The sequence below is a fragment of the Carcharhinus amblyrhynchos genome, chromosome 31 (genome assembly GCF_965287045.1).
Source record: "Carcharhinus amblyrhynchos chromosome 31, sCarAmb.v2.hapA, whole genome shotgun sequence".
Classification (NCBI taxonomy): Eukaryota; Metazoa; Chordata; class Chondrichthyes; order Carcharhiniformes; family Carcharhinidae; genus Carcharhinus; species Carcharhinus amblyrhynchos.
In genome coordinates, this window is record NC_137354.1 from 8276743 (window position 1) to 8299875 (window position 23133).

Consider the following 23133-nt stretch of genomic DNA (forward strand, 5'->3'; position numbering starts at 1 on the left):
TAGGTGCATTGAACCGAACAAGCGCCAGAGCATGGTGAGTAGGGGATTTTCACAGTAACTTCATTGCAGTGTTAATGTACGCCTACCTGTGACTAATAAATAAACTTTTTAAGCTGGGAATCAAACCGGGGTCCCTGGCGCTGCGAGGCAACCGTGCCAGTCACTGTGCCATGCTGCTGGTCTCCTGGTTTTAGTGCCCAATTAGGATCATTGCCCAATGTTACTGAATGGGACCAAAAATGAATTAATGCTCCTGTTACGAAAGGCAAAAGGAATTTTATTACAAGGGTATCCCTGCATCTGTATAACATCGCTCAACGCCCCTATCAGTGTCCGGTCTCTGTCGCTGTGATTATATACTGCGCAGTTCAGGAGATGAGTAACAAACAGTAATGGACCCAAATCAACAGATCTTTGCAACCAAGCTTCAGCCCAGGGCCTCGAGCACATAATCTGGGTCAACACCGTCGTGCCGTACTGAGGGAGTGCTGCAGTGCCGTCTTTCAGTGAGACTTTAAACCAAGGTCTGTTTGCTTTTTCAAATGGAAATTCAAAAGCAAAACTCTCTTGGTATGACGTGCGGTGATTCTGCCGTCTTTCGTTAGATGTCGACCAACGCCATCAAAGAAACACTGACCAGTAAATCGACAAGTAAATCAACTTGTGTGTCATTAGTGGGGGCTGTTACAACATGGCAATGCTGCCTCACAGCGCGAGTGACCTGGGTTCAATTTGGGCCTCAGGTGACTGCATGGAGTCTGCGCGTTCTCCCCGGTGTTTGCGTGTGTTTCCTCCGGGTACTCCGGTTTCTTTCCACTCTCCAAAGATGTGCGGGTTAGGTGGATTGGCCGTGGGAAATGCGCGGAGTTACAGGAAGAGGATGCGGGAGAGGGCCTGGATAAGATACTTTGTCAGAGAGTTGGTGCAGACTCGATGGGCAGAGTGGCTTCCTTCTGCGCTGTAGGGATTCTGAGATCAGCATTCACTGTGAGTCCTCTAAGCGCAGCATGTCTCTCTGCGTGCATGCCACATCATGTCAAAGTACATTTGTGCTTCATTGTGCATGCTTCTGCTTGTGTCTCTCTACTAACTTACAACGATGTTGCTAGGGCTCAGGGGGCTGAGTTATAGGGAGAGATTAGACAGGCTAGACTTCTTTCTTTGGAGCGTAGGAGGCTGAGGGGTGATCTTATAGAGGTGTATAAGATCGCGAGAGGCTTGGATAGGGTGAACGCATTCAGTCTTTTTCCCCAGGGTTGGGGAGTTGAGAACTAGAGGGCATAGGTTTAAGTTAAGAGGGGAAAGAATTAATGGCAACCTGAGGAGCGGCTCTTTTGTTTTTACACGGAGGGTGGTAACATGTGTGAAATGAGCTGCCAGAGGAAGTGGTTGAGGCAGGGACACTGACACCATTTAAAAGGCATTTGGACAGATACATGGATAGGAAAGGTTTAGAGAGATATGGGCCACATGCAGGCAAATGGGGTTAGTTTAGATGGACATTTTGGTTGGCATGGACCAATTTGGGCCTAAAGGTCAGTCTCCATGTCGTGGTCAGTCTACGAGTCTGATGGTCAAATTTGCAGTGTGTCTAACGTAATGAGGGATTGGGAATAAGTGGCAAATTGTATAAACATCTATCTACATGATCTGTGATGCATTTTTGCATTTTGAAATGTCACTCGATTTTCCAGTCTAATTCCTTACAAGAAGAATTATTGTCTAGCCTACAAGGTTTCAAGCAATCTGAAGCTTGCTTTTTTTTTTAAAACCACAGTTGGAATTAATATGGATGTGAGCTCAGATACATTGTTGGTAAATTTCACCACAATAACATCACCTATTTTCAGCTCATCTGCTGCTGAAACCCTCACCTGTGCCGACATCACCTCCTAGTTTGACTATTCCAATGCTCTCTTGGTCAGTCTCCCATTTTCCATCTCTATAAACTTGAGCTGATGGGAAAACTCTTCTGTCACAATATCAACTTGCTGCAGATCCCATTTACCCATGAGCCTTCTGCTTGCTGACAACACCCCGCCCCCCCCCTCCCTGCTTCCGACCCTTGGTCTGGCAATACCTCCATTTTAAGATTACCACGCTCATTTTCCAAGACCCTCCACAGCCTAGTGCCTTTCCCCTCCTCCTCCCCATCTCTCTAACCTTCTCCAGCCCGAATCCTTCTACACGAGAAGGTGGAGGCAGAAGTCAGATCGTTCAGGGTGTTGTTCAATGCTGTGGGGATGTGTGGAGTAGCACTGGGTGCTCCGGTTTCCTTCCACAGTCCAAAGGTGCACAGGTTAGGTGGACTGGCCATGCTAAATTGCCCCTTAGTGTCCCGGGATGCGAATGCTAGAGGGTAAATATGTGATGCTATGAGGATAGGGCCTGGGTGGGATTGTTGTCAGTGCAGACTTGATGGGCTGAATGGCCTCCTTCTGCATTGTAGGGTTTCTATGTTAAATGAAGGCCACCATCGATGGATGGGTTACAAATAGCCTGCCTCATCTGGACTTGTCTTTATGATGGCCTTCCACTTCAGTAACCTATCTTCTGGAAAGCTTTGAGACGTCGCTTCCATGGCAAGCCTTCAAGCGCTCACTGGGTAGCTAATATCCGTGGAGTCACGCAGCTCTGTTTAAAACTGAACAGACTGGTTTACTTCCCATCAGACTCACAAAGAAACAGAGTTTGCCTTTGTTGTTCCAAAAATCTAGTTCTGGGTCAGGTTACAACTTATTTCACAGAGTGAAAACTGCCCTAAGCAGATACCCAAGGGATTGCCAGAAAGTAGTTTCCTTAATCCATGGTTAGCTGTACTCAATCCCAAGGTCACCATTGAGGTGACTCCCATTCATCTTTTTTTGATTGCTCCTATTGCCTCTTTTCTATTTATCTGGCTTCAGCCTCCTTTTTATCTCCCTCCTCAACATTTTCCTTTCATTCTTTTGCCTGTATCACATTCCATTCTCTGTCGCTTATTTTGTTTGAACAAAAGAAGATCGCTCTCTGCATATTGCCTTTGCCAGGCTGTCTTTGCTCACTGCCCTTCCCCCACCTGAATCCATCCAACAACTTGCATTGTTTCCAGTGCCATAGCACCCCAGCCTCACAAGAGAGGTACAGTGGGTCACAGTGCCAGGGACCCGGGTTCGATTCCCGGCTTTGGGTCACTGTCTGTGTGGAGTCTGCACGTGTCTGCGTGGGTTTCCTCCCACAGTCTGAAAGTTGTGCTGGTTAGAACAAAGAACAAAGAAAATTATGGCTCAGGAACAGGCCCTTCGGCCCTCCAAGCCTGCACTGACCCATGCTGCCTCACTGGACTAAAACCCCCTACCCTTTTGGGGATCATATCCCTCTATTCCCATCTCATTCATGTACTTGTCAAGACGACCCTTAAAAGTCACTACCGTATCTGCTTCCTCTGGCAACGAGTTCCAGACATCCACCACTCTCTGTATAAAAGAATTTGCCTTGTACATTTCTTTTAAACCTTGCCCCTCGCACCTTCAACCGATGCCCCTAGTAATTGACTCTTCCATCCTGGGACAAAGCTTCTAGCTATCCACTCTGTCCATAATCTTGTAGACTTCTATCAGGTGTCTCCTCAATCTCCATTGCCCCAGTGAGAACAAACCAAGTTTCTCCAACTGCTCCTCCATAACAGGCAACACCCTGGTAAATCTTTTCTGCACACTCTCCAAAGCCTCCACATCTTTTTGGAAGGTGCGCCAGAGTGTGGCGACTTGGGGAATTTCACACTAACTTCATTGCAGTGTTAATGTAAGCCTTACTTGTGACTAATAAATAAACTTTACTTTTACTTTAAGATTGATCAGTAAAACCAAAGTTCCACATGGGGAGAGTTACACAGGTGACCCACACAGGTAACTACTGTCTAACTACTGTCTCCAACTCAGTCCCTAATTCTCAACCTATGACCCCTAGTTCTGAGCTCCCCAACCATCAGAAACATTCTTCCTGAATCTACCCTGTCTAATCCTGTTAGAATTTTATAAGATTCCATGAGATCGCCTCTCATTCTTCCAAACTCCAATAAATATTATCACTTCTGACATGTATTCCTCGTTGCTCTTTACTCTATCATAGACCTTCCATGTTGTTCTTTAGCCACCCTGCCTTCCTCACTCACTCAATGAAAACCTATTGCATTACCCAACTGTCCCCAGTTCTGATGAAAGGCTACCAACCTGAAGTGTTCATTTTGGGTGGGATTTTACAGCCCCTCCCACCGGCAGGATCTTCCAGTCCTGCCAAAGTCAACGGAGATTTGAATGGTTCCCCAATTGAGGGAGGGGGGTGGAGAGGGCGGCGCAGGGAGAGAGAGAGAACCACTGTGCCGGGGGGAGGTTTGAAAATTCCAGCCTTTGTTTTACTTTTTCCACACCTTGTCTGACCCGCTGAGTATTCCCGGTTTCGTTTCAGATTTCCAGCACTCACTCGTGCATGATCTGCCTTGAATTCCTGCCGTCGCGCAAAGCCAGACATTGCAACGGCTAATGCAGCTTGCGAGGTGTTGGCGGGGAAGCTTTTGGGGAGACTATTAGGCTGGAGTTAGAAGTTAAAATCCAGAAATGCTGTATTTTGGATTCTCCTTTTGAGATGATTTTACTCGGGGAAGGGATTTATCACCAGCGTAGCTGGTTGCAAAAAGCTGATCCACTCCTGGGGTTCTTATTAACGGCCTGGTACAAAGCTTCTTCGCTGTATCAAAGCCAATACAATGCTGGAGAGAAATCACAGGCTTAAGCCAAGATGCAATTTGTGCAAGGCTCGTAACTCACCACCTGGGTCACAGGCTTACAGTAGTAAAATAAGTTAAATCCCATTTTTATTACATGGGATTTCAGGCTTCTGACTGACTTTCTCGGGACTGTACTCTACAATTCCAGTACTCTTGTGTAGACCGAACGTTTCATTCAATGTTTCAGAACGCTGTGCTGACTAACTGACGTACAAGTGTGTTTCCATCATGGTGTCCCCTTGCCAACACAATATGGCCGCCGTGAGGTAATGGGGCAGAAGCCAGAGTTGCAATGGAAGCAGATGGTCCGACTGGTTGGACAAATGGAACTGCGGGTGCGCACGCTGGCAGCGAATATTAAATAAAGCTTCGACACTCCCCACAGCCCGAACCTGCAGAGGATGGGACTTCTGATGCTGGGTCGTGCAGATTCAGTAGGCAAAGCACCCAAGGCGCACATGCCAGTCAAACCCTTCGATGGGCGGCACGGTGGTGAGCGCTGCCACCTCACAGCGGCAGGGATCTGGGTTCGATTCCTGGCTCGGGTCACTGTCTGTGCGGAGTCTGCACATTCTCCCCCATGTCTGCATGGGTTTTCTCCGGGTGCTCCAGTTTCCTCCCACACTCCAAAGATGTGGTCAGACCAGGCGCATTGACTGTGCTAAAATCCTCCCCCGGTGTATCTCTAACAAGTCTTTGGAAACAGAAATCCCTTCACCAGAATCCCTTTATTTACAATTCCCACCACAGTACACAGAGTGTACTGATTGGCCCATCAATTGACTCCTTAATCAGGGAGCTCATAATCCAATAAGCCAATCTCAATGGCTCAATGACTGAACTCATTACAGCATCCAAACAGGCACCGGACCTGTGGCAACTGGGGCGTTTTCACAGTAACTGCATTGTAGTGTTAACGTAAGCCTACTTGTGGCACTAATAAATACACGTTAAACTAGATTGCTTTACTAGGTTCTACAGCAGCACAAGGAACAAAATACACCTTGGAGACGTGCTGGAGGAACGCTGTCTTCTTTCCCCAGGGCAACACCCCCTTCAGAAGAGGGTTCACCCGTCAGGTCCAGACAATACGCGCCTGAAACGGGGATTGAACCTTCAATGCTTTGACTCTAAGATGAAAGTAAGTGTGTTAAGAAGCAGCATAAGAACAGGAGGAAGGAGCTGGAGGAGGCCATTTAGGCTGCACACCCATTCTTTATGATCATGGTGGACCTGACTGTGGCCTCTAACTCCATTTTGCTTAAAGTTTATTTATTAGTGTCACTAGTAGCCTTACATTACTGTGAAAATCCCCTAGCTGCCACATTCCAGCACCTTTTTGGGTACACTGAGGGAGAAGTTAGCACGGCCAATGCATCTGACCAGCACGTCTTTCAGACTATGGGAGGTAACCGGAGCACCCAGAGGAAACCCACGCAGATACGAGGAGAACGTGCAGACTCCTCACAGACAGTGACCCAAGCCGGGAATCGAACCCGGGTCCCTGGCGCTGTGAGGCAGCAGTGCTAACCAATGGGCCACCATCCTGGGTAACCTTCGACCCCGAGGTAATCTGCCTGACTCAGCCTTGAAAATATTCAACGACCCAGCCTCCATTTCTCGCTGGGGAAGATTCTTATTCTGAAACAGCGTGCCCTAGTTTGAGATTTCCGCAAGGGAGGGAAACTATGCTCAGGATCTACCCTGCCAAACCTCCTCAGAATCTTACACGTTTCACTAATACGGGCCTGCTGAGATGATGAGTTTCTGCATAGACAGGATGACAAACACATTCTGCCAATCATCTGTCACTTTCCAGGAAGCTAGCACTAGGCATTGAGCATTATTTTTCCTCCTCGGCTTCCTTTGACCCTGTGGAGGGAGAATAGAACCAACGTTTCGAGTCTGGATGATCACGAAGGGTAATCCTGACTCAAAACATCGGCTCTATTCTCTCTCTCTGTCTCTCAGGCATGCTGGGATTTTCCAGCATTTGTAAAAGCTTAAGCGATCTGGAGAACAAAAGGGCAACATAAATGATTCATCGCACGCCAGAAGCAACATCTATCTGAATCAGTTGGTAACAGTTACCCTGGAACCACATCTGAAACAGGAGGCCTGATCAATTATTCTGTTGTTGTTTGTGGGATCTTGCTGTGCGCAAATTGGCTGTTGCGTTTCCTACATCACAGCAGCGACCACACTTGTTAGAAAGACTTTCACGTTGGCCGTAAAATGCTTTGGAACAAGCTGAGATCATGAAAGGCTCAGTTTAAGCGCAAGTCAATCCCTTTCCTATTAATTCGTGGGACACTTAAAAGTTTATTTCTTAGTCACAAGTAAGGCTTATATTAACACTGCAATGAAGTTACTGTGAAAATCCCCTAGTCGCTACATTCCAGCACCTGTTTGGGTACACTGAGGGAGAATTTAGCATGGCCAATCCACCTAATTAGCACGCCTTTTGGACTGTGGGAGGAAACCCATGCAGACATGGGGAGAACATGCAGACTCCACACAGACAGTGACCCAAGCCAGGAATCGAACCCTGATCCCTGTCACTGTGAGGCAGCAGTGCTACTCACTGTGCCACCCAATGGCGTGAGTAAGATGCCATATGGATGACATACTTGTACATGGTTCCATAATAGACGAGAATAACTATAAAATTAGTGCAATCCTGAGATCGTTCCACGATGCAGGCCAAACACTGAATGTAAATGTCAGTTCACCAAACCCATGATTACATCTACAGTTAAGGTAAAGTTTATTTATTAGTGTCACAAGTAAGGCTTACATTAACACTGCAATGAAATTACTGTGAAAATCCCTTACTCGCCACACTCCGCCACCTGTTTGGGTACACAGAGGGAGAATTCAGCAAGGCCAATCCACCTAACCAGCACATCTCTGGACTGTGGAAGCAGCCAGAGGAAACCCACGCAGACACGGGGAGAACGTGCAAACTCCACGCGCACAGTCAGCCAAGGCCGGAACTGAAGCCGGGTTCCCTGGCGCTGCGAGGCAGCAGTGCTAACCACTGATCAGTGCAGAACAAGCCAGGAAACCGAACGTAATGGCATGAGCTCTGATCCAATGCCAATGTATATCTTGAGCTCTGTTTACTCAATCCTCCACCAGCTTAACCACATCTTTAAAAAAAAAGATCGGCAAATAATCCAGGAAGCTCTGCTTAATCGCACAGCACTGGCAGCTTGCTCAGGTAAAAACGATCATTTCTGCTTGGCAATGTTCTCCAGCTCATAAAACTCTCAAAATGCTGACATGCAGCTGTCAGCCCCTGCAAACTGAAACCATATGCAAGTCAACCCTGGATCCCCACTTCCTAAATCACTTGCAAGCTGCACGTCAACTGTGACAACTTCCCCCATCTGTCAGCCCTGCTTCCTCTCCGTCCTCCGACATAAATTTCTCGTCTGCCTCTTGCCATTCCTCTCACTGTTCACCTCCAGGACGGCATTCCCCCAGCTCATGTGAATCCGCCATCTGCTAGACACACACACACACACACACAAACAGCAACCAAGTCTCTAACGACCTTGTTACTTGGCTCCCACAGTCAAGAGCCTGCTGCATTCATCAATTAAAGATTGGGGATGACTCAGGGTCAATTATTCAGGGAAGCAGTCTGACTGCGCTGCCAAAGCCAGCTTTATTTACAGGAATTCACATCAAAATTACTCATCCTGGCCTCTCGTCCACTCTTACCCTCAGAGCCCCCACAGACCTTCCCGTTCGCAGTGACATCCGCTTCCTCCTTCACCTCAGAACTTCACATCGTGCAACAAGGAAGGTACAAGTCCATGGACCCCTACCACCCCTTCAACCGGAGCAACCTCGGAACAAGTAGCCCTCCCACCATTCATAGAACATCCCTACAGTGCAGAAGCAGGTCATTTGGCCCATCGAGTCTGCACCAACTCTAAGTAAGAAGTCTGACAACACCAGGTTTACGTCCAACCGATTTATTGGGCTTTAACCTGGTGTTGTCAGACTTTTTACTGTGTTTACCCCAGTGCAACACCAGCATCTCCACACCAACTCTCTCTGACAGTGTACCCGATCCAGGACTTCTCCCCCTCCCTATTTCCACAACGCTACATATTTACCATGGCCAGTCCCCCAGACCTCCGAAACTCTAATCCCCCAAATCTCTGACAGAGTGTCTTACCCAGGCCCTGTCCCTATAACCCATCCACTTACCATGGCTAATCCAGCTAAGGAATATATCTCGGGACACTAAGGGGCAATTTAGCATGGCCAATCCACCTAACCTGCACATCTTAGGGCTAAAGGGGCAATTTAGCATGACCAATCCACCCAACCTATACATCTTGGGACACTAACGGGCAATTTAGCATGACCAATCCACCCAACCTATACATCACTGGACACTAAGAGGCAACGTACCATGGCCAATCTGCACATATTGACCTGCACATCTTTGGACTGTGGGTCTAAACCGGAGGGAACCCAAATGAAAATGACCCAAGGCTGGAATTGAACCCAGGTTCCTGGCACTGTGGGGCAGCAGGGCAGACCACTGTGCCAATGTGGCACCATGCCACCTAACTCCATATCCCTGAATAAACTTCTCTGGCAAACATCTATCAGGCACAGCTTTTAAATCAGCAATTCGTCCAACACCAAATCCTATTTGCGGATGGGAGCCCCAAACTTCTGCCACACAAAGAGTGTTTCCTAACTTCACTATTGGATATTGCACTTGTCTGGATGAGAATACAGACCACGGCCAGCATGACACCCCAGTGCAGTACTGAGGGAGTGCAGCACAACCGGAGGTACTGCCTCTGCTTGAAACTTAGACATGGTCTGCATTCCCAGAAGGATGTAAAAGGTCTCGGTAGCACTGTTCTGAAGGAGAGCAGGTGAATTCTCCACCAGCCTCCTGGCTCAACCCTCATCACTAAAAAAACATTCACTTAACTTATCAATACCTCTTTCGTAATTTGGGGTTTCCATCCACACTGTTTACAACGCTACTTATCTTTGTGTCATCGACAGATGGGGCTTTCAACCCCATTAACTAAGCTACTAGTAAAAGTGATGCGTAGCTGAGGCCCGAACACAGATTGTTGTGGCACAGCACAAAGTGAGGTACAATTTGAGGTACATAACTGGCACGTTCTCACACCCTGGCCAGGGTGGAGGAGGAATGGGACAGCTTTTAAAATTCAATAAAACAGACCTGGATATGGCTTGTGGGCAGTCACTGGGAGCGTTTTCCACGAAATGTGGGCCTCATTCGAAATCATCACTCCTAATTTGTCACTGGCACTATCCTGTTCAGTCCTGGGAGGCGGCCAGTGATGGGGAAACAGGACGTTTTGTTCAGGTGGCCAAAGTCCAAGTTATCGCCTCCGGTAACAATGGAGCATAAAGGAATGAAAGCTCTCAGGTTTGTGTAGATTGTCAGCCAAACAATGTGGCCAGTAGTAACCAATCATAATCCACCGTAAATGGAATGAAAACCCATAATTCTCTTTGATGGAGCTTGCTGTGCACAAATTGGCTGTTACCTTTCCTACAATGACTACACTTCAAAAATATTGCATTGGTCGCAAAGCTCTTTGGGACATGCGGTGGTTGTGAAAGGTATCCTTCTTTCGTTAGAGGTATACACAAGACGGGTCCGGGTTCGAACCCCGTCATGGCAGATGGTGGAATTTGAATTAAAATTAACATACGTGGAATTAAGAGTCTACTGATAACCATGAAACCATTGTGGGAAAAACCCATCTGATTCACTCATGTCCTTTAGGGAAGGAAATCTACTGTCTTTACCCAGTCTAGACTACATGAGTCACAGCAATGTGGCTGACTCTCAACTGCCCGCAGACAAGTGGGGTTTGGGCAATAAATGCTGGCCAGCCAGCGACACCCATGTCCTACAAATGATTAAAAGATGGTTGCCACATTCAGAGTCATTGCAGGAGATTGGGAAGGCTGGGAGAATAGGGGGGTGTGGGGAGTCTGTGTGTGTGTGTGTGCGTGTGCGTGCACACAGTGAGATGGGTGGGAACACAAAGAGTGGTATTGCTTGTTTCTCTTCCAATTCCGTTCACGGGGACTACCTCTCCAACATGGTCCAGTTGGGCACAATGTCTGGGGAAGCTTAAGGAACTAACTGGCTGTTGGCACGAGAGATTGAGCCAAGTCTCAGGGGTTCGTCAAGGGATGATAAGAAAGGGAATTTTCTCTTTTAAAACTGTTTTTACCTGTGTGGTAGAACTTCCCAGAGAATCCAAGGTTGAAGGTGAAATTCGGAACCAGGGTCTTGAGTTTGTTTTGTGTGGTCAGTAATGCCTGTAAAAAGGGGAGGACACAGAAGACAGCAGGTTAGAATGAGACAAAGCTATCCAAAAATCCACCTGGGAATGAGATGATGAGTTTCCACAGCAAGCAACAGCCAAAGTGTTCATTTTGGTTTCTGGCTTTCTGTTCAACTCATTCCCTACTCAAATCCCAAGAAACTTTCGAAGCTGGATTAATGCTGACCAGTCAAATGTACCAATCTTTTTGCATGTGGTAAACTTGTTGCACACGCACAGACTTTTTCCATATTTATTTTAATTTGAAAAACATTCGAATCATTAGCCAACAAGACACTGGCAAACAACAAGTCAACTTCCCAGCAAGTCAGTCCATGAGGGAGTTCTTGCCTTCTGTCAGTGACAACAGTGTAGTGGTAACCTCATTGAACTAGCAATCATAGAATCTCTACAGTATAGAAGGAGGCCATTCAGCCCATCAGGTCAGCACGAACCACAATCCCACTTAGGCCCTATTCCCACAACCCCGCACATTTACCCTGCATACCCTCTCTGCACTAGGGTCAATTTAACATGGCCAATCAACCTAACCTGTACATTTCTGAACATCTAATCCAGAGACCCACTCTAAAGCTCTGGGGCCATGGGTTCAAATCCCAGCACGGCAGCTGGAGGAATTTAAATTTGGCCAATAAAACTGAAACCGAAAGCTGGTCTCGGTAACGGTGACCGTGAAACCATCATCGATTGTTACAGAAATCAGCCTCTCCTCATAAGCCAACCTTCTCAACTCCGGAGTCAACCTAGTGAATCTCCTCTTTCCCCTAACCCCCCCCCCCCCCCCCCCCCCCTGCAATCCAGTGCCGGCATATCCTTTCGTAAGTAAGGATGTGCTGGACACATTGGAGTGGGATGTGAACCCACAAACTTCTGACCCCTACACCCCCTGCCCCACAAACAAGGTACAAAGACCAAACACCACATTCCACCAGCCCTTAGTGAACATCATCAGAAAAGAAGTGAACTGGTCAGGGATGGAAAGTAGCCTTTCTGAGTGCCTGTGTGCAGGTATGAATCATTGCTTCACCTAAATAACCACAGCAACTCTCCATCCAAAAAGTAATTTATTTGATTGCAAAGTTCTTGGGATGCTTCACAAAGACAGAATATAAATCAGAGTTACTTTTTCTTGGGCAGGTTCCTTTTTGCTCCATTGATTCAATTTCTAACAGTCCTGTTTAGCAATTCACATCGGCTGTTTCGGCTTTAAGCTTGAACTGACTTTTTGCTTTAATTGGCAAAGTGCAGGACATGAATCCTAAGTGTGCAGTGCGGGTGACTGGTGCTGACTGTTAGCACTGCCTCAGATGATTCACGTGCCTGCTTTATTGAACTGGCTTCTCTGGGAATGCTCGGAGTGAGGTTCTGCCCACTTCCGCCTGTCTCTCCAATCCTGTGCACCTTGCTGGCTCTCCCTCCTCTCTCACTATCTCTCCTTCACTTTTCGCCCCTCTCTCTTGCCTCCACACTTCTCCCTTCTCTCTCTCACAAGCTCACCTCTTTAATAGTCCCTAGTTGTGGCCAATTTAATCTCATTTCATCCTCTGCTGTGGCTGCCTGACCTCTTGTGTTTTTTCCAACAGGGGAGGCAGTGGTGTGAAGAAGGTATCATCACTGGACTAGTAATCCAGACACCCAGGGTAAGAGTTGGGGGCCTGGGTTCAAATCCCACTGTGGCAGATGGTGAAATCTGAATGCAATAACAACCTGAAATTAAAAGTCTAACAATTTAAACGTCATCACTGAGTGTGACATGTAGGCTTACACTAATACTTAACTTGAGTTATAAGGAGAGGCTGGATAGACTGGGACTATTTTCTCTGGAGCACAGGAGGCTGAGGGGTGATCTTATAGAGGTCCATAAAATAATGAGGGGCACAGATCAGCTAGATAGTCAATATCTTTTCCCAAAGGTAGGGGAGTCTAAAACTAGAGAACATAGGGTTAAGGGGAGAGGGGAGAGATACAAAAGTGTCCAGAGAAGCAATTCTTTCACACAGAGGGTGGTGTCTGCAACAAGCTGCAAGAGGGAGTAGTAGAGGTGAGTGCAATTTTGTCTTTTAAAAAGCGTTTAGATCGTTACATGGGTAAGATGGGTATAGAGGGATATGGGCCAAATGTGGGCAATTGGGACTAGCTTTGAGGTTTAAAAAAAGGGTGGCATGGCCATGTTGGGCCGAAGGGCCTGTTTCCATGCTGTAAACCTCTATGACTGCAATGACATTACTGTGAAAATCCCCTAGCTGCCACACTTCAGCAGCTGTTCGGGTACACTGAAGGAGATGTTAGCATGGACAATCGCCTAACCAGCACAGCTTTTGGATCGTAGGAGGAACCCAGAGCACCCAGAGGAAACCCATGCAGACACAGGGAGAACATGCAGACTCCGCACAGGTAGTCACCCAAGCAGGGAAGCGAACCCGGGTCCCTGGCGCTGTGAGGCAGCAATGCTAACCACTGTGCCACCCTCAAATAAAAAAGTGACCATTGCCAAGTGTCATCTGATCTGGCCTACACATGATTCCAGATCCACAGTAATGTGGTTGACTCTCAAATGTCTTCTGAACTGGAGGGCAGTTAGGGACGGGCAATAAATGCTGGCCCAGCCAGCAATACTTGGAAATGAATCAAATAAATTCAGTTCTTATTTACAGCCAGCAGTAGTTTGCCCTTTGCTCCAAGAATCTGTACTGAGTCTGACCCTGCCCCAACATATGGAAAGTGGTTTGTAACAACCTTGTGTGATAAGCAACAGGCAGGTCAACTTCACTGTCACAAGCTAGGATCATGTCTTTCTACAAGACAAACCAGTGGAAATACCAACACACCCTTTATTAAAGTCACCATTAGGCTTACATTAACACTGCAATGCAGTTACTGTGAAAATCCCCTAGTCGCCACACTTCGGCACCTGTTCATGTACACAGAGAGAACTTAGCGTGGACAATGTACCTAACCCGCATATCTTTAGGACTGTGGGAGGAAACCGGAGCACTCAGAGGAAACCCACACAGACATGGGGAGAACATGCAGACTCCGCACAGACAGTGACCCAAGCCGGGAATCTAACCTGGTCCCCCGGCGCTGTGGGGCAGCAGTGCTAACCACTGCCACGGGGAGAATGTGCAAACCGTCGAAATCGCGACTCCCTGCACGGGTTTCCTCCGGTTTCCTCCCACAGTCCAAAGGTAAAAGTCTAAAATGTGTCAACCTTTAAAACATGTACACATGCAAAATATGTGACCGTCAGATTGCTGCTTTATTTATTTGTATACAAGCAGAGAATGACTAATCAAACTCACGCAGACACAGGGAGAACGTGCAGACTCCGCACAGACAGTGACCCTAAGCTGGGAATCGAACCTGGGTCCCTGGCACTGTGGGGCAGCAGTGCTAACCACTGTGCCACCCGCTTAAACATTCACCGTTATTTTAGATGCAAATTATTCAATACAAATTCCTCTACTACGCTTTGAATAGCTACTTCTGAAAAGAAAGCCCCATTTATCACGGCACCAATTTTCCATCTTTCACCTCCCAGTTATAGCAGGATTGCCCTTGTAGAAAATGAGATGCAGGTGGGACAACATACATCCCAAACCAATGAAGCCGAAAACTCAAAGTAATTACAAAGGTTAGCTCCTGACATTGGGAACATTATTTGTCTTAATATTTAACTGGTGGCAAACACTGGCTCCTGGCGCCATGCTTAATTACACTTCCATTGAGAGTGTACAGACCCGAAAATGGTTCCCAGCAGCGATCCAAGCGTTGCCCCTCGCACAATAAGTTACAAGTTTGGTTCAGAATGTACATTTAAGTGGAGGAGGAAAGCGAAGGAACACCAAGCCCATTCCATAAAGCAGGTTTGAAGAACCCGCCTGTATATCATGGCTCAAGGTGATTTATTTTTACCATAGGGCGACACGGTGGCACAGTGGTTAGTGCTGCTGCCTGACAGCTCCCGGATTCAATTCCTGGCTTGGGTCACTGTCTAAAGTTTGCACATTCTCCCCGTGTCTGCGTGGGCTTCCTCCAGGTGCTCCTGTTTCCTCCCAAAGTCCAAAGATGTGCCGGTTAGTAGACTGGCCATGCTCAATTGTCCCTTAGTGCCAGGAGGACTAACTAGAGTCAATATACGGGGTTATGGGGACAGGGGCTGGGTGGGAGGGGTGGGCCTGGAATGTTCTAGGCCTTGATGTTAACAGTCAATCCTTAACAAAAAGAGATATATGTAATGTTAACAAGCGACTGTGACTGTCCACATTTAATGAGGCAACAGCTGAAGTTTCAGTTCAGTCTGGAATTAAATACTGCCATGGATGGCATGGTGGAAACAGTGGTTAGCACAGCTGCCTCACAGTGTCAGGGAACCGGGTTCAATTCCTGGGTTGGGTCATTGTCTGTGTGGAGTTTGCACGTTCTCCCCATGTCTGCATGGGTTTCCTCTGGGTGCTCTGGTTTCCTCCCACAGTCCAAAGATGCGCAGGTTAGGTGGATTGGCCATGCTAAATTGCCCCTTAGTGTCAGGGGGACTAGCTAGGGTTAAATGCATGGGTTATGGGGATAGGACCTGGGTGGGATTGTAGTCGGTGCAGACTCGATGGGCCAAATGGCCTCCTCCTGCACTGTAGGGATTCTAAGATTCTATGATCTGAAGATTATTCGCTTTGGGGAGAAGCAGATTCACTGGAATTCTACCAGAAGTAAAGGATTAAACTACAATGACAGTTTGCATCGACTAGCATTGCTTTCTGTTGTTTCTCGAGGATTAAGGATCGTGTTGCGATGTTTCTGATTGAAGGAGTTGCAGGGTGGAGACAGAAAGAGAGAGGGGGAAACTATTTGCTTGCTAGGGAAGGAAATCTGCCACCCTTACCCGGTCTGGCCTACTTGTGACTCCAGAGCTTCAGCAATGTGGTTGACTCCTAACTGCCCTCTGAAATGTCCAGGCAAGCCACTCAGTTCAAAAGCAACTAGGGATGGGTAATAAATGCTGGCCCATGAATAAATTTGAAAAAACTAAAAGCTAGCAAAAGTCATGGTGACCGTGAAATGTTGACACCAACTTGGTTTAACTAGCATCCTTTAAAGAAGGAAATCCGCCACCTTATCCGACCTGGCCTCAATGTGATTCCACAACAAGTTTTCTAGAAGGTTCTCAAAGGTGTTTCGAGATGAGTGACTAATTCCGGCATTACCCACATCCAGTGAATTGATAAAAATGTTGTTACCCGTCTTAATTCCATATCTCTTTACAATTTTGCCTCAAAGGCCTACGTGGGGGATAGTTTCCAAATCTTCACCATTTGTACTTCCCGACATCACCCTTAAATGGGCTGGTGCTAATTGTCAGGCGATACGTCCTCCTCCCAAATCCTTAATCCAGCCCACTGCACCGCAGCTTAGTGAGCAGGTATCAGATTTCTCCCTCCGCTATCTTAATGGAAACACAGATTCATTTGACCCATAGAATGGAGACACATGATTTGACATGGACAGATTAAGCATTCGGAGGACAGCATCGATCGAATTCATTCCCCAGAGCTGTTTTGTTAACTTAAGGCATGCTGATGACACAGAGATTTCATTACCTCCCTCAATGTCTGGGAAGGTCAGATGTCAAGGGTATGGGTAAGATGGGTATAGAGGGATGTGGGCCAAACGCAGGTAATTGGGACTAGCTCAGCGGTTAAAAAAAAGAGTGGCATAGACAAGTTGGGCCGAAGGGCCTGTTTCCATCTATCACTCCAATTGCAAACAGGATTCAACAGTGATGCTGTACCCCCTACCCCTCAAACCCCAGCCATATCCAACCAGTTGGTGAGACTCAGAGCTTGGGTGAGGTGCCAGAGGAGCCGGAGGCGGCACTCACCCCATGGAGGAACCGACACAATCAGGAGGGTGAGGCTGGCAGAGATAAATTTAGAACAAAAATGCTCCATCAGTGACAACAATGAGGGATCACAAATAACCTCCAGAATGGTTGTATCAGCACAAAAACCGCTGGTTCCATCAATCAATACAGTATTAGATTGATTCCTGGACAAGGGGACTGTCCTACAGGGAGATGGCGAGCCGCAAGGACAAATATCCTCCAGAGTTCTCACTCCAATGTACAAAGATCTTCAAGGTCTCGACAAGCTAAGTGCTGAGAGGCTGCTTTCCCCTAGCTGGAGAGTCTGGATAAGGCATGTAAGAAGTCTCACAACACCAGGTTAAATTCCATTTGACAGTAAACCCACAAGCTTTCAGAACACTGATCCGAATAGCAAATAAACTTGTTGGACTTTAACCTGGTGTTGTGAGACTTCTTCCTGTGTTTACCCCAGTCCAGTGCTGGCGACTCCACATCATAAGCCATTTAAGAGAGAGATGAGGAGAAATATCTTTGGAATTCTCGAACCCCGAGATTTGTGGATGCCCAGTCCAGATGGAGAGTCGGCTGGGGTTGTATTTATTGGGGTTTAGAAGAATGAGAGGGGATCTCATAGAAACTTATAAAATTCTAACAGGATTAGACAGGGTAGATTCAGAAAGAATGTTCCTGATGGTGGGGGAGTCCAGAACCAGGGGTATTAGCTTGTGGACAAGGGGTAAACCTTCCTTGGTTAATAAGGGGATCAGGGATTATGGGGAAAAGGCAGGAGAATGGGGATGAGAAAAATATCAGCTATGATTGAATGGCAGAGCAGACTCGATGGGCTGAGTGGTTTAATTCTGCTCCAACGTCTTATGGTCTTTTAGGACTCAGGTGCAGAGAAATTTCTTCACCCAGAGGGTGGTGAATGTGTGGAATTCATTAACACAGAAAGTAGTTGAGGCCAAACATTGTGTGATTTCAAGAAGAAATTAGATTATGGCTCTTGGGGCTAAAGGGATCAAGGGATATGAGGGGGGAGGAGGGAAAAAAAAAATCAGGATATTGAATTTGATCAGCTATGATCAAAATGAATGGCAGTGCAGGCTCAAAGGGCCTCCTGCTTTCTATGAGAGATTGAGGCACTAAGGGATACGAAGACAGTGGAGGGAAAGTGGACTTGTTGGAGACTGAGGGGGGACTACATATCCTACTTCTGCCTCTGTTTCTGATGTCCTCAACTCCTCAAAATCTTCCTCATGTGGGACCAGGGCTGAAGGGAGCAGGAATGGCAATGACGCAGGCTTTCTGAAGATTATAAAACGAATTGTACCCACACATGAGCCAGTGAGTCGTCATCCGTGATGGCTTTGTTAAGAAAAAAAACACATCTCCAGGTACCAGGGAATGAAACGGTGAGCTGTCAGTGCCCCATCCTGTTAACGAGCCACTGGTCACCCACTCAGAAAGTCAGCCTTGCTATTTCTGGAAACGTCTGCATCGTTGTGGGAGTAGGAGATATGCTTGCGGTGAGCAGATAAAATACCAGAAAGTCAATGTCATCTCCTCCGCCATCACTTGGATCAACACTATTGGAAGAATTCCCTCCCCCCACTCCAGCGCTAATGAAGACTACTCCTTGTAAAAGGAGTGAACCCCTGTCTCGGCAGCGATGAGGAAAAATCAATGACAGGTTCACTTATTAAACCCATCCATGGCTTCGGGGAGATTATGTCAAAACACTTTGGCAACTGCTGGCTGCCTCTGAGTTCCAATACGCCTGCTCACCTCCAGTAAACATTTTCACAAGCCGCTCGTTGCTGGGAGCATTCGTCTCTCCTTTTCACTTGGAAACAAGTTTCAATTATTCAGCATTAGGAATGAACAGATTCACTTGCCGGCATCTTGAACAGGTCCACGAGCCAGAGAGAGTGGGGCCTGTTGGCCCTCAGGCTCCAGTGATGGACAGGCCTGTCCAAAGGCCTGAACCAAGGCTGCAGCATGCTACTGATGATGGTGTAATTCAGAATCCCATTCTTCGGATGATTATTTTATCCGACGCTCAAGCAGCTCGACACCTTCACAACCCACTTGATTGGCACCCAATCCACCATTTTCATAGAAATCATAGAATCCCTGCACTGCAGAAGGTGGCCATTCGGCCCATCGGGTCTGCACCGACAACAATCCCACCCCCAGGTCCTATCTTCACAACCCCACACATTTACCCCACTAATCCCTCTAATCTATGCATGCCGGTACACTAAGGAGCAATTTAGCACGACCAATGCACCTAACCCACACATCTTTGGACGTGGGAGGAAACAGGAGCACCCAGAGGAAACCCATGCAGACACTCACCGCAGTGTTAATGTAAGCCTGCTTGTGACACCAATAAATAAACTTTAAACTCAAACTAACCTATGTAGTCAGAGTTGACATTTGATTTTGACTCCCTCCCGATTCCGAGAAACAAAATGGCCACCAAGACAACCAATCTGGTTTCCCACCCTGCTGAGTGGTCCCATCTGGTGATTGGTGGGCCAGTTGAGGGTTTGGGAGCAGCAGGTATCCACGAGTGATTGGAGGGAGCTCACCTCCCACCTGTCCCCGACTGCCTGGCTCGCTGGGAAGTGTTCCCGCCATCTGTGTACCTCCAGGCTCTCTGCAAGCGTTACATTTTTTTTCTCGTGCTCCTATGATCCGTAAATTGGAGAAACTGAGGTAATCCATCGGTATTGCAAGAGGCGTAAAACAACTAAAGTGCTGCTTTCGCACAGTGGTTAGCATTGCTGCCTCTCAGCGCCAGGGAGCCGGGTTCAATTCTGGCCTCAGGTGACGGTCAGTGCCATCCACGGGACGGCACAGTGGTTAGCACTGCAGCCTCACAGTGCCTGGGATTCGATTCCTGTATTGGGTGACTGTCTGTGGAGTCTGCGCATTCTCCCCGTGTCTGCGTGGGTTTTCTCCAGATGCTCCGGTTTCCTCCCACAATCCAAAAGACGCACAGATTAGATGCATTGGCCATGCTAAATTCCCCCTCGGTGTACCCGAACAGGCGCCGGAGTGTGGCGACTAGGGGATTTTCACAGTAACTGCATTGCAGTCTTACGGGAAGCCGACTTGTGACTAATAAACAACAAGACTAAAAGGACTTCTCAAAGACTGTGCGGGGTTTGCACATTCTCCCCGTGTCTGCCTGGGTTTCCTCCGGTAGCTCCTATTTCCTCCTATACTCCGAAAGACGAGCATGTTAGGTTGATTGGCCACGTTAAATTGTCCTTTAGTGGTGGGGGGTGGGGGGATTAGCAGGGTAAATATGTGGGGTTATGGGGATTGTTGTTGGCACAGACTCGATGGGCCAAATGGCCTCCTTCTGTACTATCGGCATTCAGTGAACTGCATCGACGGGCTAAACCTTCATCCGCCTACGCAGTGTCAGAGAGCCACTGCACATTCAGAACTTCATAATTACCTCTCCAAAGATTTCGAACTCAAGTAAAAAAAAAATCACTTGGCCGTCACAATTAGTGTGATCCTGCTGCTAAAAGCAGACCCAACCACCTCAGCCAAATGGCTTCCTTTTTTTTTTAATTAATCGATGGCTCCAGCTAATGAAAGGAACGTCTGAGCGATGTCCACTGCTTGCGCTCGTGGGTACCATCCCGTAACCATGGAGATGCCGAGGGTCTGAACACAATGAGTGTTGCCAACACCCCCCTACCACCCCCCCCCCCCCCCACCTCCACAAAGGGTCGCTCTGCAGCCACTAGGAACTAAAGGTTAATCAATGTCGAAGGAAAGTCCCGCAGGCTTTATTCAAGGATTATCCAGGACCAGAATTCACAAAGCTGGCCCTGAATCGTTCTTCAAGCTAGCTCCCTGCACCCCCCGCATCGGGAAAGCGGGAATGAGCCAGGGATAAGACTGCCAGTCAAATTTAATCCTCTCACCTTCCCAAACACGAAACAGAGCGTAAAAATAGCCCCAGTGAAAGGATACAGAGGCTGACGTTCCAAGTCTCACATCCACGCCAATCGCTCTTAGAATCCCAGCAATGCAGGAGGCGGCCATTAGGCCCATTGAGCCTGTACCGACCACAATCCCACCCAGGCCCTTTCCCCGCAACCCCACATAGCTAGCCCCCATGACACTAAAAGGACAATTTAGCATGGCTGATCAGCCCAACACGCACATCTACGGAGCGTGGGAGGAAATCGGAGTCCCCAGAGGAAACCCACGCAGACACGGGGAGAATGTGCAGACTCCGCACAGACAGTGACCCAAGCTGGGAATTGAACCCGGGTCCCCGGCACCTTGAGGCTAACCACTGTGCCATCCCTTCTGATAAACAACACTCCAACAAAGTCTCCGACAACTGTCTTTCCTCCTCCCCTACCTCAGGTGTTCCTACCTCAGGTTAAAAACATCTACAATCGCTCTGCTTGACAGAACGTTAAGAAAGACTTGGAAGCCAATCTCCAAGCCACTCACTGTCCTGACTGGGAAATACTTCGCTGTTCCTTCGCAGTCACTGGATCAAAACTCTGGAATTCCCTCCCTAACAATATTGTGGGTTAACCTATCGGATGTGGACTGCCGCGATTCAAAAAGGCTCCTTCCCAAGGACAACTAGGGATGGGCAATAAATGCTGGCCAGCTGGCGACACCCACGTCCCATGAATGAATAAACAAAAAAGCTGGAAGTATCAGAGTTATTAATTTTTCTGTAAGGTTGCACCAAATTCAGGATTTGGGAAGATTTATATATTCCTTCTGGTTCTGTTGTGCAGCATTTCAATAATGCAAACTTGTGGAAATGATTGCTAAGCTGTTGCGAAAACTCTTCCAAAAGGGATTCAGATCATTGCTTGATTTAAAGAAAGGCATACTGACAGAGTCCGGGAGGTGAACAGGAGCGTGGGATTATGTTGCGGACTCAACAGTCAAGAGACTTGCACCTGTCCTCTTCAATGGCACTAACACATTTATATTTAACATTTAGTTTCCCCCATTTCTCTGCCAATGACTGGTGTTAAATGAAAACAACTTTACATTTCATAGAATACAATCTCTACAGTGCAGAAGGAGGCCATTTGGCCCATTGAGCCTGCACCGACCACAATCCCACCCAGGCCCGATCCCCACAACCACATGCAATTACCCTAGCCAGTCCCCCTGACACTAAGGGGCAATTTAGCATGGCCAATCCACCTAGCATCTTTGGACTGTGGATGGAAACTGGAGCACCCAGAGGAAACCCACACAGACATGGGGAGAACGTGCAGACTCCACACAGACAGTGACCCAAGCCGGGAATCGAACCTGGGTCCCTAGTGCTGTGAGGCAGCAGTGCTAAGCACTGTGCTACCGCAAAGGGTTGGACAAAGAGGAACATAAAACACCAGTATGGTGCAGGGCAGACCCAATGGCCTGAATGGCCTACATCTATGGAGCAGTTGTGCCAAATGGTTTTTTTAAAATTCATTCATGGGACACGGGCATTGATGGCTGGCCAGCATTTATTGTCCATCCCTAATTACCCTTGACCTGACTGACCTGCGAGGCCATTTCAGACAGCAGTTGAGAGTCAACCACATTGCAGGGGCTCTGGAGTCACATGTAGGCCAGGCCAGGTAAGGACAGCAGATTTCCTTCCTTAAAGGACATCAGTGAACCAGACGGGTTTTCCCGACAATGGTTTCAATGGTCATCAGTAGATTCTTAATCCCAGATTTTTTTTAAAAATCAATTCAAATTCCACCAGCCACCATGGTGGGATTTGAACCCAGGTCCCCAGAACATTAGCCGAGTTTCTGGATTAATAGTCTAGTGATAATACCACTTGGCCATCGCCTCCCCCGTCTGTAAAAAGATACAAAAGTCTGAAGTCACATAACAACCGACTCAAGAACAGCTTCTTCCCTGCTGCCATCAGACTTTTGAATGGACCTACCTCACACTAAGTTGATCTTTCTCTAAACCCTCGCTATGACTGTAACACTACATTCTGCTTTCCTTCTCTACATAGGGTATGCTTTGTCTGTATAGCTTGCGAAAAACAACACTTTACGCTGTATACTAATACATGTGACAATATTAAATCAAATCAGATGTCGTAAATATTACTTATA

The 23133-nt window shown here is 47.5% G+C and overlaps 1 protein-coding gene across 1 annotated transcript in view; it reads right to left on the bottom strand.

The window, feature by feature from the left end:
- The window catches only part of ndst2a (N-deacetylase/N-sulfotransferase (heparan glucosaminyl) 2a), an 80695-nt gene that overhangs the window by 55324 nt on the left and 2238 nt on the right, over nucleotides 1-23133 (bottom strand). The window contains exon 2 of the mRNA XM_080215898.1: nucleotides 11026-11113. Within this exon, the coding sequence (XP_080072024.1) occupies nucleotides 11026-11113 (88 nt within the window). The remainder of the gene's footprint in view (nucleotides 1-11025; nucleotides 11114-23133) is intronic.